Source organism: Dendrobates tinctorius, unplaced genomic scaffold (assembly GCF_039654945.1).
Source record: "Dendrobates tinctorius isolate UK_male_01 unplaced genomic scaffold, ASM3965494v1 ptg000251l, whole genome shotgun sequence".
NCBI classification, from domain to species: domain Eukaryota; kingdom Metazoa; phylum Chordata; class Amphibia; order Anura; family Dendrobatidae; genus Dendrobates; species Dendrobates tinctorius.
Window position 1 is genome coordinate 3,056,065 of NW_027361918.1, and position 18,168 is coordinate 3,074,232.

The 18,168-nt window shown below is 45.2% G+C and overlaps 1 protein-coding gene across 5 annotated transcripts in view; it reads left to right on the forward strand.

Annotated features, from left to right (window-relative positions):
* LOC141065419 (uncharacterized) overlaps window positions 1-16,683 on the forward strand; it is a 71,515-nt gene extending 54,832 nt beyond the window's left edge. For 4 of the 5 annotated variants that reach the window (XM_073557902.1, XM_073557903.1, XM_073557901.1 and 1 more), the window contains 4 exons: window positions 10,698-10,889; window positions 10,989-11,153; window positions 11,783-11,906; window positions 12,333-16,683. In XM_073557902.1, coding sequence (XP_073414003.1) covers window positions 10,698-10,889; window positions 10,989-11,153; window positions 11,783-11,906; window positions 12,333-14,155 — 2,304 coding nt within the window. In that variant the 3' untranslated portion in view covers window positions 14,156-16,683. The remainder of the gene's footprint in view (window positions 1-10,697; window positions 10,890-10,988; window positions 11,154-11,782; window positions 11,907-12,332) is intronic. The other variant, XM_073557904.1, reaches the window with a different exon arrangement.
* Window positions 16,684-18,168: the final 1,485 nt, after the last annotated feature.

Genomic DNA, 18,168 nt, shown 5'->3' on the forward strand with positions numbered 1-18,168 from the left:
CTGGGTGATGAGAGGAGACTGCTGGGAGATTATACAGTATACACTGGAGGATTCTGGGTGATGAGAGGAGACTGCTGGGAGATTATACAGTATACACTGGAGGATTCTGGGTGATGAGGACAGGAACATGAAGCCTCATGGCAAGACAAGCCGCTGCATGGGATGTACCACCGACAGATAATGGAGGTGTCTGACATGGAGAAATCCTACCAATGGCTGGAGAAAGCTGGACTACGAGACAGCACAGGGTCACTTAGTACCAGATCCATAGAAGCAGGAATCTACCACACAAGACAAGACCCAAGGTGCAGACTGTGCAAAGAAACCTCAGAAACCGTCCAGCACATAGTGTCAGGATGTAAAATGCAAGAACAGCGTATAGTGAAAACCACCAAGTAGCGGGAATTGTATACAGGAACATCTGCACAGCATATGGGCTAAGCCCCCCCTAAGTCCAGATGGGAGACCCCAGAAATAGTGCTGGAAAATCAAAGGGCTAAAATCCTGTGGGACTTCAAGATCCAGAAGGATGAGCAGCAGGTGTTGGCTAAGTAAGAATTGATTGTTCTTCATGGTAACGATTTGTTGACGGCCAAGTGGGTGTTTGACCCAATCTACAGGGATGTAATCTTCAGCTTTTTCATTACCATTCTTGAGACCGACACGGTCCTCTGAACACTGTATTGTTTACTGCTATATTACGCCTGCATTGTTGGATTTACTGCATTGCTGTCATGTTAACAATAATTTTCAATAAATAAAACATTGAAAACAAAACAAGCAGGTGTTGGCTAACCAACCAGACATTGTCATAGTAGACAAGGATCAGAAGACAGCAATGATAATAGATGTGGCAGTGCCAAGTGACAGCAACATCAGAAAGAAGGAATATGAGAAGCTGGAGAACTACCAGGGCCTCAAAGGAGAACTGGAGAAGATGTGGAAGGTGAAGGCCACAGTGATTCCAGTGGTGATAGGAGCACTTGGCGCAGTGACTCCTAAGTTGGAAAAATCGCTACAACAGATCCCAGGAGCAACATCTGAGATCTCTGTCCTGAAAAACGCAATGCTAACAACTAAGATCCTGCGCAAAACCCTGATACTCCCAGGCCTCTGGTAGAGGACCCGAGAATGACAAAGGACAACAAAGACCATCCCCATTAGGAACTGAGAAGGAAGTTTAATATATAATATATATATATATATATATAGTGGTATAGTGACCACTGTGTCCACTAGGGGGCGCTGTATGGATGTCCTAGGAGAGAGGATGAATGGCAGAATCCTGAATGACCGTTATGTATCTCAAGGTGGGTGGCCTTGAGATGGAGACGTGTGTGTTGATCAGCAGTGATACTGCTGAGGTGCTGTTTCAATGTGTCATGGAGAAATCTCCAGGTATCTGGGGAGATGGGAGGGACTAGTTACCTATAAACCCACCCAGGGGGTGTGTTTAAGAAGCTATTGTAAAGTGTATGAGTGGTTAAAGGACCTACAATGAGGTCATAGCCATGTGATCCGGTGGGCGTGGCTACGGACTATATAAGGTGGCCAGGGTAGGTCACAAGGGGTGAATGCAGGGACCTGGTTGGTCCGTTTTGTAAGGTCCCGTCTGAGAGAGATGGGGCTGCCTTCTGACAGCAAGTGAACGCTGTGTGTAATGGCTTCACATGCCTGGTAATTCCCTGGAGGGAATGGACATCTGCAGCATGGAGAAGGAACCATGAGTGAACCCTGATGGGTGAGAGTGGGTTCAAAGGAGGGCAACAAAACTAATAAAGGGGATGGGGGAACTACAATACCCAGAGAGATTAGCAAAATTAGGATTATTTAGTCTAGAAAAAAGACTGAGGTGCGATATACATGGTTATTAGAAGTATATAAGGGGACAATACAAACATCTCTCCGAGGATCTGTTTATACCAAGGAAGGTGGCGGTCACAAGGGGGCATTCTCTGCGTCTGGAGGAGAAAAGGTTTTTCCACCAACATAGAAGAGGATTCTTTACTGTTAGGGCTGTGAGAATCTGGAATTCCCTGCCTGAGGAGGTGGTGATGGCGAACTCAGTCGAAGGGTTCAAGAGAGGCCTGGATGTCTTCTTGGAGCGTAACAGTATTGTATCTTACAGTTATTGTTAGGTTCTTTAGAAGGACGTAGATCTGGGGATTTATTCTGACAGAATTTTATAGGCTGAACTGGATGGACTAATGTCTTTTTTCGGCCTTACTAACTATGTTGCTATGTTACTATGAGATAACTGAGGCTGAAGAGCCTGTGTATGCATAACCTGTGTGACCACAGGGATTACAGAGCTGAACTCTGTCATGGACGCTATGCTGATTAAGTGAAGTTTATGTTACTGCTGTGGGTTTATGATGCCTAATAAACCGCATGGGTTATGATTGTTTTATGGAAAACCCGTGCCGGATCTGGTTTTGTGGCTGCTAAGCAAGTATCCCCTACTTGAATGACCGTGCTACCTTACAATTGGTGGAGAATGCTATGGGCAATGTAGCCTTGTTGCTAGGAGCAACGGAAGAGGACTGCAAAATTTGGTTGCTAAGGGCAACGGTTTCCAAAAACGCATGTTGCAGTGCCGGCAACGCTGAGCCAGGAGGGCTGACGGTCTGGAAAGCCATGTGATACACTGACTGGAGTCAGTGGAAAAGACTTATAGGACACCTCTGCGGTAGAGGTGTCCGAAAACCTGCACGGCCAGCAGATGACGGCCATGAAAGCCGTGTTGTACTGACTGGGGTCAGTGAGAAAGAGAGTGATTGCTATAGGGTGCCTCTGTGGAGAAGAGGTATCTGAAGACCTGTGTGGCCGACACAGGTAACGAACAGGTGTTCGTATTGTACTTACCTGGGTCAGTGAGAGAGACTGTGTACCTGGAGGGTTCAGTGAGCAAGGTCCTGGAGGGTCAGTGTTGGGAAATTCTAGAAGAATTGGATCCCTGGAGCACGTGGTATGACCTTGGACGTGGTGAGGCGTGATTGTTGGGCAGTCTCAGGAGGAGATGGATGTCCTGAAGAGCACCCGCTAAGCTCCTGGACCTGGTGAGGCTGGTGTGTTTGGAAACCCTGGGAGGAGGGCCGCTCCCTGAATAGCACCCGGTGCGCCCTGTGTGTTGGACGGTCTCAGGCGGAGACGGAACATTCTGAATATCACACAGACAGGACACGTGAGTTTTGTATGGTGTGTTGGTGAGGCCGGTGTGTTGGGAAACCCTGGAAGGAGGGTCGCTCCCTGAATAGCACCCGGTGCGCCCTGTGTGTTGGACGGTCTCAGGCGGAGACGTAACGTCCTGAATAGCACACAGACAGGACACGTGAGTTTTGTGTGGTGTTTTTTTTTCTTTTCTCAACTCAGCCTGCGGTGGCTCAGTGGGAGTCAAGAAGGTGACAAGCGGCTTGCTGTAACTCGGCGGGGTTATGAAGGGGACAAGCAGCTTGCTGTAACTCGGCGGGGTTACGAAGGGGACAAGTGGCTTCTTGTAACTCGGCAGGGTTACAAAGGTGACACTAGCAGCTGTGTGTGAACGGCAGCTGGTGGTGTCGGTGATCGGTGACAGCAGGAGCAGTGGTGGTGCCAGCAAGGACTTGTGTGGTATCGAAAGAGACATAAACTGTGTTGTGTGAACTTCGGTCTAAGGAGATCGGTAAAACGGACATGGGAAAATCCCGAAAGGGGGCGGTGACCCAAATCGTTGTGGTAGCTCAAAAAGGGGTGGAGTCCCAGAGGGAGGTGGTAACCCAAAAAGGGGTGGAGTCCCAGAGGGGGGCAGTGGCCCAAATTGGGATGGTGGTCCATAAAGGGGCCGAGTTTTCAAAAGGGGCAGCACTGGGTACCTCAGTGGATATGTCTGGGGAACCGCAGCGTGTATGAGTTTTGAGGAATGTGGGAAATTATTTCCGGATAATGACAGGCCGCCGGTGTGTACCGTGATACTGCACCGGGAAGGGGTCTCAGGTCGGCTGGACTCAAGAGTCAGGTGACCCTAACTGGAACTCCTCTCATTTTCTGTCTGACCGAGAAAAGGGTCCAGGTTCGCTGTAAATATGGGGTCACGGTGAACTATGCGGTAGACAGAGTAATATTTGAGGGGTTCAAAAGTGGTGAGTGCCAAGGGGGCGGGATACCACGGGTCTTAGTCTATGCCTTGGAGAGGGGCAGGGACTTTGTCGTGTTTGATGACATATGGCAGGAGGTTGGAGACGTTTCTACCTTTGGGCTAACAGGTATTGAGACGGTGACGGCTCCTGACTTGGACAGGTCAGTGGTAGAAGTGACCGGAAGAAGGGGTACATCTGCCCAACTTACGGACCTGACGTCTCGTGACATGACGGTTTGTGGGCTGGGAGATGAGACGACTGGAGTGGACACATGGTCAGAGGGTAACTGGAGGGTTCTCTTGGATGATCGGCGTGACTCAGACTCTAGGGGTGACTGTGGCTCTGAGAGAGAGCGGGAGCACAGACTAGACGAGTTAGAGAAAGAAGTCTTTGAACTCAAAGGTCACCTGGCATCGTGGCAAGGTCTGAATAAGTCCCTCAGAAGAGGTAGGAGTACTCACAGAAACTGTAAGAGGTCTTCTGCGGGAGAAGAAGTGGGATGAAGACTTTCAGCGGCCAGGCCTGAGTGATGAACAGAGTGAAGACAAGAAGAAACTGGAGAGTATGGAAGCAGAGATGATCCATATACAAGAGAAGCTAGCTGCTGCAGCGCATGCTAAAAGGCAAGCACAGCAGGAAAGAGATGAACTGGCTGAGGTGATTGCCAATAACCGTGGTAAAGGTGCTCTGGCTTTGGAAGAAAAGAGGCGGTTTGAGTCTCGCATTGTTCAGCTTGAAGACGAAGTGGAGGAAGAACATGGCAACGTTGAATTAGCCAATGACAGGCTGAGAAAGGCCACACTTCAGCTTGACCAGATGAATGCTGATCTGAAGACAGAACGTAGTAATGCTCAGAAGAGAGTGCCCGTCAGCAATTAGTTCGCCAGAATAAGGAGTTACTGTAGAAGCAAAGGTTGCACTACCGGAGGAACAGCTTGATGCGGAAATTAAAGTGCGACAATCTGCAAGCAAACAAGTACGTCGTATGGAGAAAAAACTGAAGGTTGTACTATGACAAATGGATGATGAAAGGCGTAGTTCTGAACAGTACAAAGACATGGTGGAGGGAAATGATGTGCGGCTGAAACGCCTGGTGGAAGAAGCAGAGAAAGAGGCTCAACGTGCCAATACGTTGCACCGTAGATTACAGTGTGAACTGGAGGTTGCTACAGAGACAGCAGATGCAAAGAACTGTGAGGCACTGAAAAACAAACTTGGTACCCCACCACGTCTATTTGTTACAAGACGCTTAGATAAAGGATGGTGACTAACCAGTGTCTGACGACGCAGACAGATTGTGACTGGAGGGTCAAAGACAACGACCGGTATTCTGACTGCTGGGGGCGGGGGAGGCCTAATGTAGAGATGAGGCCGTATGACGGATGGAGACGGTTCTCTTGACCTGTGGGGCAAGGTGTAATGAGTGCCCTGTCTCGAGATCCTGGTGTAATGTTGTGTGTTCAACCCCACAAGTTTGAACAGATGGGGGGAGGTATGTGGTGTAGTGACCACTGTGTCCGCTAGGGGACACTGTATGGATGTCCTAGGAGAGAGGATGAATAGCAGAATCCTGAATGACCATTATGTATCTCAAGGTGGGTGACCTTGAGATGGAGACTTGTGTGTGTTGATCAGCAGTGATACTGCTGAGGTGCTGTTTCAATGTGTCAGGGAGAAGACTCCAGGTAGCTGGGGAGATGGGAGGGACTAGTTACCTACAAACCCACCCAGGGGGTGTGTTTAAGAAGCTATTGTAAAGTGTGTATGAGTGGTTAAAGGACCTGCGATGAGGTCATAGCCATGTGACCCGGTGTGCGTGGCTACGGACCATATAAGGTGGCCAGGGTAGGTCACAAGGGGTGAATGCAGGGACCAGGTTGGTCTGTTTTGGAAGGTCCCGTCTGAGAGAGATGGGGCTGCCTTCTGACAGCAAGTGAACACTGTGTGTAATGGCTGCACGTGCCTGGTAATTCCCTGGAGGGAATGGACATCTGCAGCATGGAGAAGGAACCATGAGTGAACCCTGATGGGTGAGATAACTGAGGCTGAAGAGCCTGTGTATGCATAACCTATGTGACCACAGGGATTACAGAGCTGAACTCTGTCATGGACGCTATGCTGATTAAGTGAAGTTTATGTTACTGCTGTGGGTTTATGATGCCTAATAAGCCGCATGGGTTATGATTGTTTTATGGAAAACCCGTGCCGGATCTGGTTTTGTGGCTGCTAAGCGAGTATCCCCTACTTGAATTACAGCGCTACCTTACTATATATATATATATATATATATATATATATATATATATATATATATATATATATATATATATATATATATATATATATAGCTCAAGTGTGTGTGTATATATGTATGTCCGGGATTGGCATCCGCACCATCGCAGCTACAGCCACAAAATTTGGCACAGTCACACATCTGGACCCCGAGAGCGTCCTAAGCTATGTTGTGAGGCCAAATTTTAACCCCTCGCGTTCCAATTCACCAAACAATTTTGCCCCTACCTACATAATGGGGGGAAAAAGTGTGTATCAAGCCCCGCCCCTCATTATGATGTCATAATGGTTGCCATGGCGACGCTGATGTCATCACAGGTTGCAAGCCCCGCCGCTCATTATGATGTCATAATGGTTGACTATGGGATGGAGGATGTGCGATGGGTATATGGGCACTGGACTATGGGATGGAGGATATGTATGACGGGTATATGGGCACAGGACTATGAAATGAAGGATGTGTGATGGGTATATGGGCACTCTACTATGGGATGGCGAATATGTATGATGGGTATATGGGCACGGGCCTATGGGATGGAGGATATGTATGATGGGTATATGGGCACGGGCCTATGGGATGGAGGATGTGTGTGATGGGTATATGGGCATGGGACTATGGGATGGAGGATATGTATGATGGGTATATGGGCACGGGACTATGGGATGGAAGATGTGTGATGGGTATATGGGCACTGGACTATGGGATGGCGAATATGTATGGTGGGTATATGGGCACGGGACTATGGGATGGAGGATGTATGATGGGTATATGGGCACTCAACTATGTATGATGGGTATATGGGCACGGGACTATGGGATGGAGGATGTGTGATGGGTATATGGGCGTGGGACTATGAGATGGAGGATGTTTGTGATGGGTATATGGGCACGGGACTATGGGATGGAGGATGTGTGTGATGGGTATATGGGCACGGGACTATGGGATGGCGGATATGTATGATGGGTATATGGGCACGGGACTATGGGATGGAGGATGTATGATGGGTATATGGGCACTCGACTATGGGATGGAGGATATGTATGATGGGTATATGGGCACTCGACTATGGGATGGAAGATGTGTGGGTATATGGGCACTGGACTATGGGATGGCGAATATGTATGGTGGGTATATGGGCACGGGACTATGGGATGGAGGATGTATGATGGGTATATGGGCACTCGACTATGTATGATGGGTATATGGGCACGGGACTATGGGATGGAGGATGTATGATGGGTATATGGGCACTCGACTATGGGATGGAGGATATGTATGATGGGTATATGGGCACTCGACTATGGGATGGAAGATGTGTGGGTATATGGGCACGGGGCTATGGGATGGCGGATATGTATGATGGGTATATGGGCACGGGACTATGGGATGGAGGATGTATGATGGGTATATGGGCACGGGACTATGGGATGGCGAATATGTATGATGGGTATATGGGCATGGCACTATGAGATGAAGGATGTGTGATGGGTATATGGGCACGGGCCTATGGGATGGCGAATATGTATGATGGGAATATGGGCATGGCACTATGAGATGAAGGATGTGTGATGGGTATATGGGCACCGGACTATGGGATGGTGGATATGTATGATAGTCCTGTGCCCATATACCTATGGGATGGAGGATGTGTGATGGGTATATGGGCACGGGCCTATGGGATGGTGGATATGTATGACGGGTATATGGGCATGGGACTATGGGATGGAGGATGTGTGATGGGTATATGGGCACGGGCCTATGGGATGGTGGATATGTATGATGGGTATATGGGCACGGGACTATGGGATGGAGGATGTGTGATGGGTATATGGGCACGGGCCTATGGGATGGTGGATATGTATGATGGGTATATGGGAACGGGACTATGGGATGGAGGATATGTATGACGGGTATATGGGAACGGGACTATGGGATGGAGGATATGTATGATGGGTATATGGGCACAGGACTATGGGATGGAGGATATGTATGACGGGTATATGGGCACTGGACTATGCGATGGAGGATATGTATGATGGGTATATGGGCACAGGACTATGGGATGGAGGATATGTATGATGGGTATATGGGCACAGGACTATGGGATGGAGGATATGTATGATGGGTATATGGGAACGGGACTATGGGATGGAGGATATGTATGATGGGTATATGGGCACGGGACTATGGGATAGAGGATATGTATGATGGTTATATGGGCATGGGACTATGGGATGGAGGATATGTATGATGGGTATATGGGCACGGGACTATGGGATGGAGGATAATTATAATTTGTTATAACTAACCACGGTTAGTTACTATGCCCGGGCAGCGCCGGGCTCTTCAGCTAGTACATACATACATACACTTGAGCTTTATATATTAGATGAGGGGGGCTGCATTATACCCTATAAGGGTGCTACATTGTATTGTGTGGTGGGGACTGAGTTATACCTTATGAGGGGGTTGCATTATATTTTATGAAGGAGGCTACATTATTTTCTATGAGGGGGCTACCCCTCTATGATTCTACCCCAACCCATGCTACATAATTAAGACGTGTACTACTTTATATTATACCCTGATATTAGCGTGTTTTACCACACAATTGGTGGTTTTGTATTTCTGTCTATGTAGCTACATGGTGGGCCCCAAGAATGATTTTCTCTGGTGGGCCTAAGGTGCTGCAGTCCGACGCTGACCACAGCACATCAACTGTGACACATGGATGAAGTACAAGTGGTGATCAGTGATAAGAGACTTTGTCCCAAGTATAAAACATTCCTTTTATGTAGCCATTTAAGAAATGCTCCAAATAAATGGCAGTAGTGCAGATTAGATACTAGCGGCAGGACCTACACATCCACATACGTCTTGCTCATGGTGACCATGAGTCACCACTTGTACCTCATTGTATCTACTTCAACTGCTCCGACTTGGTCTGCGCATGGATGTAAATTCTCCACACCCTAAGGTGGGCGGACTATCACTTATTTTCTTCACATGGTGGAGGCAGAGTGATGGCGCAGGCATGCATGGCTTCCGATGACCCCGGGGCACGAATGTTTAATGATGATTGGTGCTCAGATCCAACCAAATGCAGCAAGGTTGATTGGACGGCGCTTCACAGGACAGAAAATGATATAAAACATCCTGCGAAAAAGAAGTGGAGTATTCTCCAATGATCGAGTCGTCACCAGATCTCAGCCCCATCGAGCCGCATTTCACCGGCTGAAGGCAGAAAGAGCCACAAACAAGCGACAACTGAAGTAGTAAACCAGCGACGGTGACCTCCGTAGTGAAAGTAACTTGGCACTCACCTTATAGCGTCCTCACACAGAAGAAATGTTATGTGTGCAGTCTGCAAGCGTGTCGGCCTACTATGGCCTTCATCAGTCTGCGATAAGAAATTAAAAATAATAGACAAATGCACAAGAGAGATTACAACGATTCTGTCTCATTTTAGCACATAAACATCGTACGAACTCTATACACAGTAAAAGGTGCAATAATGCGATGAGACAAAAAACAAAATTATTATAATTAGTACATGAGGAGAACCAGATGGGAGAGGAGGGTGATGAAAAAATAAAGATAAAAAGGAAAATTGACCTACCCAACTGCTAGAAATTATGGTGGAAAGGTAGAAAGCAGAGCGTGATGTAGCCTCCTATTGTACATATAATATGGAGTTATGTGGGTTAGACACTAAAAAATGAAGCGGGTGACTTAGAGGAGACTGGAGGGGTGCTAAAAAATACCTGTTATACTGGGATAAGGAGGTGTGCTGTCCGCTTCTTCTCGCAGACTGATGAAGGCCATATTAGGCCGAAACGTTTGCAGACTGCATAAATAACATTTCTTCTATTTAAGGACACTATAAGTTGAGTGCCAAGTTATTTTCACTATTTCACTTTGGTCTGGGTAACCTACTTGTGCACCCTACAGTAGTGCCACGCTATATTTCACACGGGCCATGGCTTCCAGACTTCAGGCCATCTTTGCTGCAAAGGATTAAAAATGACCTTTTTATTTATGGGAAAATAAAGTTGTCCAGTTACTTTTGAGCCCCTGAAATGAGGAGGATTTGTAGAAAGATGGCTGCAATCCCTGAACGTTTCACAGGAGATTTTTGTTCCTCCCCTGTAATTAACCCTGACAATCTCCGCTTCTTCAGTTTCATCTCAGTTGTTTCATTTTACATCCAAACTAGCGACCTGGAGAGCTGAAATCACGAGGACTCGTCCCTGGCCAATGATTTCTGCACCTAACTGTCTGTCTGTCAGGTTCCTGTCAGGTGTCAGGATGCTGCTGTCTATTTCTCCATGGAGGAGTGGGAGTACATGGAAGGACTGAAGGATCAGGACCAGGACGTCAAGAGGAAAAATGACCCAACGAGGATCGACCAGGACAAAAGCAACATGACGGCAAGAGTATTACTCCTCGCCCTAGAGATAATCGACTTGTTAAAGGGAAAGGTGAGAGTCTCCCATGAGATCACTCTGATCTCTAGTAATATAACAGGACTGAAAAGATGGATAGAATCTGTGGTGATCGGCGTCTGTCACTGTACACAGGAGCACACGGTGGTGAAGAAGACGTCCGGGGACCGTGTGACCCCCTGTATGTCCGGAGGACGGAGCAAGATCCCGAGCCCCATCACAGAACCCCTGCACTGCCCGACACCAGAGAAGAAGGTCCTAGAACTGGCCAACAAGATCACCGAGCTGCTGACCGGAGAGGTGACTGCTGGGAGACTACACTGGGGGATTCTGGGTGATGAGAGGAGACTGCTGGGAGACTGCACTGGGGGATTCTGGGAGATGAGAGGAGACTGCTGGGAGACTACATTGGGGGATTCTGGGAGAGGAGAGGAGACTGCTGGGAGACTACACTGGGGGATTCTGGGTGATGAGAGGAGACTGCTGGGAGACTACACTGGGGGATTCTGGGTGATGAGAGGAGAGGAGACTGCTGGGAGACTACACTGGGGGATTATGGGAGATGAGAGGAGAGGAGACTGCTGGGAGACTACACTGGGGGATTCTGGGTGATGAGAGGAGAGGAGACTGCTGGGAGACTACACTGGGGGATTCTGGGTGATGAGGAGAGGAGACTGCTGGGAGACTACACTGGGGGATTCTGTCAGATGAGAGGAGAGGAGACTGCTGGGAGACTGCACTGGGGGATTCTGGGTGATGAGCGGAGACTGCTGGGAGACTACACTGGAGGATTCTGGGTAATGAGAGGAGACTGCTGGTAGATTATACAGTATACACTGGAGGATTCTGGGTGATGAGAGGAGACTGCTGGGAGATTATACAGTGTACACTGGAGGATTCTGGGTGATGTCTCTCTCGTTGGTTGTCAGGTTCCTCTCCGGTGTCAGGACGTCGCTCTCTATTTCTCCATGGAGGAGTGGGATTATGTAGGAGGACACTGGGATCAGTATAAGGACGTTGTGGTGGAGGAGCTCCGGCCTCTTGTATCACCAGGTAAGAGGAGACCTCAGTCACTTTTTTGTGGTCGCACTATCCGATATTATACAGCCTCACTTCTGTCCCAGGCCATACATACACTTGTCTGTAATTGCCAGTTTGTATATTTATTGTTATTTGGTTGTGATACGATTTCGCCTGTGTCTGAGTGTGAGCTGATGATCATGATCTCGTTTGTGCTGCTCCTGATGATTGAAAGCTTCTCAAACACAGTTTCTGGGGAAGCTGAAGCCATTGGAGGATCCCATCTTCTGCATCTTGTGTTACCCGGTGATCAGGGGATATCCCGTAAATAAGCATCGAATTCTTTATCGTTTTTTCTACATTCCCCATCCTGGATCAGAGGTCGGACATGGATGGGCCTTTATGTTTAAAGTTGTGATAAAAATAGATTTCATTTTTTTTTTTTTAAATGTCAAACAGAAAATGCAAGTGATCGTCCTGGAGAAAATGTGTTCTCGCTAGAATATAATGTAAAAGAAGAAGATATCCTGTGTCAGTCCTCAAGAGAAAACCTCATTGCCCTCAATGTACATCGAGAACATCTTGTTAAATGTAAGAGAAGTCACGCAAGAGAGAAGCCGTATTCATGTTCAGAATGTAAAAAATGCTTTTCACGCAAATATCATCTTACTAGACATCAGAGAATACATACAGGAGAGAAGCCGTACTCATGTTCAGAATGTGGGACGCGTTTTATAAACAAATCAAATCTTGTTTTACATGAAAAAAGACACAAAATTGAGATGCCGTATTCATGTTCAGAATGTAGGAAATATTTTTCCCAAAAATCTAGCCTTCTTAAACATAAGATAATTCACAAAGTAAAAAAGCCATTTTCATGTTCAGAATGTGGAAAATGTTTTTTAGGTAAGTCCGATCTTGTTAGACATGAGAGAATTCACACAGGAGAGAAGCCATATTCTTGTTCAGAATGTGAAAAATGTTTTTCTGTTAAAGTTCTTGTTCTCAGACACCAGAGAATTCATCACTCAGGAGAAAGGCCATTTTCATGTTCAAAATGTGGAAAATGTTTCATAGATGAATCAGATCTTGGTAAACACGAGAAAATGCACGAAGAGAAGCCGTATTCATGTTCAAAATGTGGGAAATGTTTTATTAAAAAATCATGTCTTGTTAAACATGAGAGAATTCACATAGGAGAGAAGCCATATTCATGTTCAGAATGTGGGAAATGTTTTTTACATAAATTAAATCTTCTTAATCATAAGGGTGTTCACACGGAAGATAAGCCATATTCATGTTCAGAATGTGGAAAGTGTTTTTCTAAAAAATCACATCTTGTTACACATAACAGAATTCACACAGGAGAGAAGCCGTATTCGTGTTCAGTATGTCAGAAACGGTTTACACAAATATCAACTCTTATGAAGCATGAGAAAATTCACACAGGAGAGAAGCCGTATTCATGTTCAGAATGTGGGAAATGTTTTTTACATAAATCAACGCTTAATAATCATAAGAGGGTTCACACGAAAGAAAAGCCATATTCATGTTCAGAATGTGGAAAGTGTTTTTCTAAAAAATCACATCTTGTTACACATAACAGAATTCACACAGGAGAGAAGCCGTATTCGTGTTCAGTATGTCAGAAACGGTTTACACAAATATCAACTCTTATGAAGCATGAGAAAATTCACACAGGAGAGAAGCCGTATTCATGTTCAGAATGTGGGAAATGTTTTAAAGAAAAATCAAATATTATTGCTCATAGGATAATTCACACGCGAGAGAAGCCGTATTCATGTTCAGAATGTCAGAAAGTTTTTAGATGTAAATCAAGTCTTACTGCACATGAGAGAATTCATACGGGAAATGCGTATACATGTTCAGAATGTGGAAAATTCTTTATAAGGAAATCAAATCTTATTACTCATGTGAAAATGCACACAGAAGTAAAGCCGTATTCATGCTCAGAATGTGGAAAATGTTTTAATACTGAAGCTCTCCTAAGTTCTCATCAAAGAGATCACACTGGAGAGAATCCAGTTACATGTAGCGAATGTGGGATCTCTTTTATATATGAATCAAGTCTTCTCAGACATAAGAAAATTCATGTTCAGAGTGTGGAAAATGTTTCCTTAAAAGAATCCTTTCAGGTTAAACATCAGAGAAGTTACACAGTAGAGAAGCCGTACTCGTGCTCCGAATGTGGAAAATGCTTTATTAGCAAAGACAAACTTCATAGTCATCAGAGAAGTCACACACGGGGGGGAGCTGTTTAGTATGAAACATTTTTACATATATTTATAACATTTTTTTTCTAGTTTTACAAAGAATATATACTTTATTTTTATTTTCTAGTAAAAAATGTGTAGACATTACATTGGTTTACCACAAAGACAACCCCTTCTCAATCTGAGTGTTTGCCCCATTATTAAAATAGTTACAGTGGTGTGAAAATGGTTTGCCCCCTAAACCTAATAACTGGTTTTATCGCCCTAAGCATCAACAAATCAACAACTGCAATCAAGCATTTGCAATAACTGGCAATGAGTCTTTTACATCGCTCTGGAGGAATTTTGGCCACTCATCTTAGCCGAATTGTTGTAATTCAGCCACATTGGAGGGTTTCCAAGCAAGGATTGCGTTTTAAAGGTCATGCCACAACAACTCAATCAGATTAAGGTCAGGACTTTGACTAGGCCACTCCAAAGTCTTAATTTTGTTTTTCTTAGGCCATTCAGAAGTGGACTTGCTGGTGTATTTTGGATCATTGTCCTGCTGCATAACCCAAGTGTGCTTCAGCTTGATGTCTTAAACAGATGGCCAGACATTCTCCTTCAGGATTTTTTGGTAGACAGCAGAATTCATGATTCCATTTACCACCAGAAAGTATTCCAGGTCCTGAAGAAGCAAAATAGCCCCAGACCATCACACTACCACCACCATATTTTACTGTTGGTATTATTTTACTTGTACGCCAGATGTAATGGGACTTCCACCTTCCAAATAGTTCAAATTTTTTCTCGTCACTCCACTGTGTTTTCCCAAAAGTCTAGGGGATCATCAAGATTGTTTTCCGGCAAAACAAAGATGAGCCTTTTATGTTCTTATTGCTCAGCAATGGTTATCATCTTTGAACTCTGACATTCTGATCATTTTTGCCAAATTTCTTTCTTATGCGGTGAGACCTGCAGTAATTTGGATGTTGTTGTGGGGTCTTTTGTGATCTCTTGGATGAGTCGATGCTGCGCTCTTAGGGTAATTTTGGTTGGCCTGCCACTCCTGGGAAGATTCACCACAAATTTATATTTTTGCCATTTGTGGATATTGGCTCTCACTGTGGTTCGCTGGAGGCCTAAAGCTTTAGAAATAGCTTTATAACCTTTTCCAGGCTGATAGATCTCAATTAGTTTGTTTCTCATTTGTACCTGAATTTCTTTGGATCATGGCATGATGTGTAGCTTTTGAGGAGCTTTTGGTCCACTTCACTTTGTCAGGCAGGTCCTATTTAAGTGATTTTTTGTTTGAGAACTGGTGTGGCAGTAATCAGGCCTGGGTATGGCCAGGGAATCTGTACTCTGCGCCCAAAGATGTGATAAACCACAGTTAATTTATGTTTTATGGGGAGTGGGCAATCATTTTTCACACAGGGCCCTATAGATTTTGGTTTCTTTTTCCCTTTATTATAAAGATCTTTGAAAAGCTGCATTTTGTTATATTTGTCCAATATTTACTTTTGCTTGGTAATCTGAAACATTTAAGTGTGACAAACATGCAAAAGAATAGGATATCAGGAAGGGGGCTATCACTTTTTCACACCACTGTATACTCCACTCCTGCATCGGCGCCATTCCAGTGGTGTGTGCGCTCTCTCTCCTGTGATCAGGTGAGGTTATGTCACATGAGCTCCGCGCCCAATCAGCGCCGGCTTCACTGTCCCCGCCTTTGGACATTAGTAAATAACAGGAAGTGGTCGGCCAGCCGCTGCTCTCCCTTCCTGTTGATTTAGTGAGTGTCTAATAGAGGGCGTCCCCTCGGTAATATGCCGTCCCCCAGTATGTATCGGGAGCACTTTAGAACAGCTTGGCTTTCCATCAAAGGTTTCTCAAGTCTGCAGGCACTAAATGTAACGGGTCAGTTTCCACATAAGACACAGAACATCAATGACATCTGGAATCTGAATTCCCTTATTAATGGTAACACCAGTTATGTTGTGTACTGTGCAATGCAATTCATGTAACCTTAAATATGTGAGATGTACGAGCCGAAAACGGAATATTGGAACATCTACAAACATTACCAGTAACAACAGGACACATTCGGGGGTAACCAGACATTTTTTGGAGACAGATAATGGGAACAGCCAAAGTCTCACATTCTTTGGAATTGAGAGAGTTAATCGTCCAGATAGAGGAGGAGACTGGTGGGAAACCTGTTATTGAGGAAGGCGTCCGGGATTAGGTTGGACACGAAGCACCCATAGGAATGACTTATAGAAATGACTGTGTAATTACTGACCTGTAGTATTGATAGTGTTCTCTAATTAGGAGTTTGTGCGTGTTCCATATAGCGCTTTATTAATTGCATTTTGTTACATTTATTCTTATAATTTCTATGTCCACGTGGTTTTCCGTGGTTCTCATGATTGGTGGTTGGTTGCTTTAAATGGTATATCCCATGATTCCCTGATACACTCTGTGACTAAGGGCGGTCCGCCAGAAACGCGTCAGGGTGAACCTTCCCACTCACCATCGCGGATATTAGAACAATATTGTAATCATTATGGAATAAAGCATTGAAGACTTTCTCCATGTCTGCTGCAATCTGTCTTCTTCCTCTGTAATAAGCCGAGTGTCCGTCCTCCTGACGGCTCCGTGATTAGTTTCTGTGTGGCTCGTTCAGACGAGCGCTCTATAGGTACCGGTGCTGTTCCTGTGCACCATGAAGAGCCGGTGTGCCGGTGCACATGAGCCGATGGTGTGAGTCTTGTGATGAGCGAGCGTGCTCGGATATCGTGTTATCCAAACATGCTTGAGTGTTGTCCGAGTATCTTGGGCGTGCTCGATTAATATGTTCGAGTCCTCGCGGCTGCATGATTCGTGGCTGATAGACAGCTGCAACATCTGCGGGTTCTGCCTAACAAACAGGAAATTCCCACATGTGTTGCAGCTGTCAAACAGACGCAAATCATTCAGCAGCAAGGACTCGGACATATTACTCGGGCACGCCCAAGATACTCGGGTAACACTGGAGCATGTTTGGATAATACAATATCCGAGTACGCTCACTGAAGAAAAACCTGTAGTGGTCATTATACCGGTCAGATTTCTGGACCAGACGTGTGTGTATTGTGGGAAGTCGGGTTCCATTGTGTCTTCTCAGTCTCCATTTTATGCTCTAAATCTATAACATCTCTACACAAATCCCCCTACACATTCCAAGTGTTTAACCCCTTCACCCCAAAGTCTGATTTCACCTTCCTGACCGGGCCAAGTTTACAATTCTGACCCCTGTCCCTTTATGAGGTCATAACTCTGGAGCTTCCATGGATCCCGGTGATTCTGAGACTGTTTTCTCGTGACATTGTACTTTGTAATAGTGGGAGGGAACATTTCATTGATGTGACTTGTGGTTATTTGTGAAAAAAAGTGGAAATTTGGTGAAAATTTTGCAATTTTCCACCTTTTAATTTTTAGGCCCTTAATTCAGAGTCATGTCGCACAAAATGGTTAATAAATAACATTTCCCACATGTCTACTTTACATCAGCATGGTTTTAAAACCTCATTCTTTTTTGTTAGGAAGTTATAAGGGTTAAGGCTATGTGCCCATGTATGCAGAAATTTTCTGAGAAAACATTCCTTCCCAGGAAAATCAGCAATTTTTGTATTCACTTTTTTTTTGCGGATTTTTCACGTTTTTTTCTGGAGCATCCTAATACAATGAAATCCGCAGATTTTCTGCAAAATTAATGAACATGCTGCGTTTTTTTCCGCAATGCGTTTTTTTTTATTGCAGAAAAAATGCATCATGGGTACAAAAATGGTAGATTTCATTCTAATTATAGGATGCTTAATGCATGCGTTTTTTTAAGCGTTTTTGCCACTGAAAAACGCAAAAAATCCTGAACGTGTGAACACAGCCTAAACGTTGACCAGCGATATTCTCACTTTTATAACAAAAAATTTGCCCAAAAGTAACAACATTCTAAACCCTGCACCCCTCAAGGTGCTCAAAACCACATTCAAGAAGTTTATTAACCCTTCAGGTACTTCACAGGAATTTTTGGAATG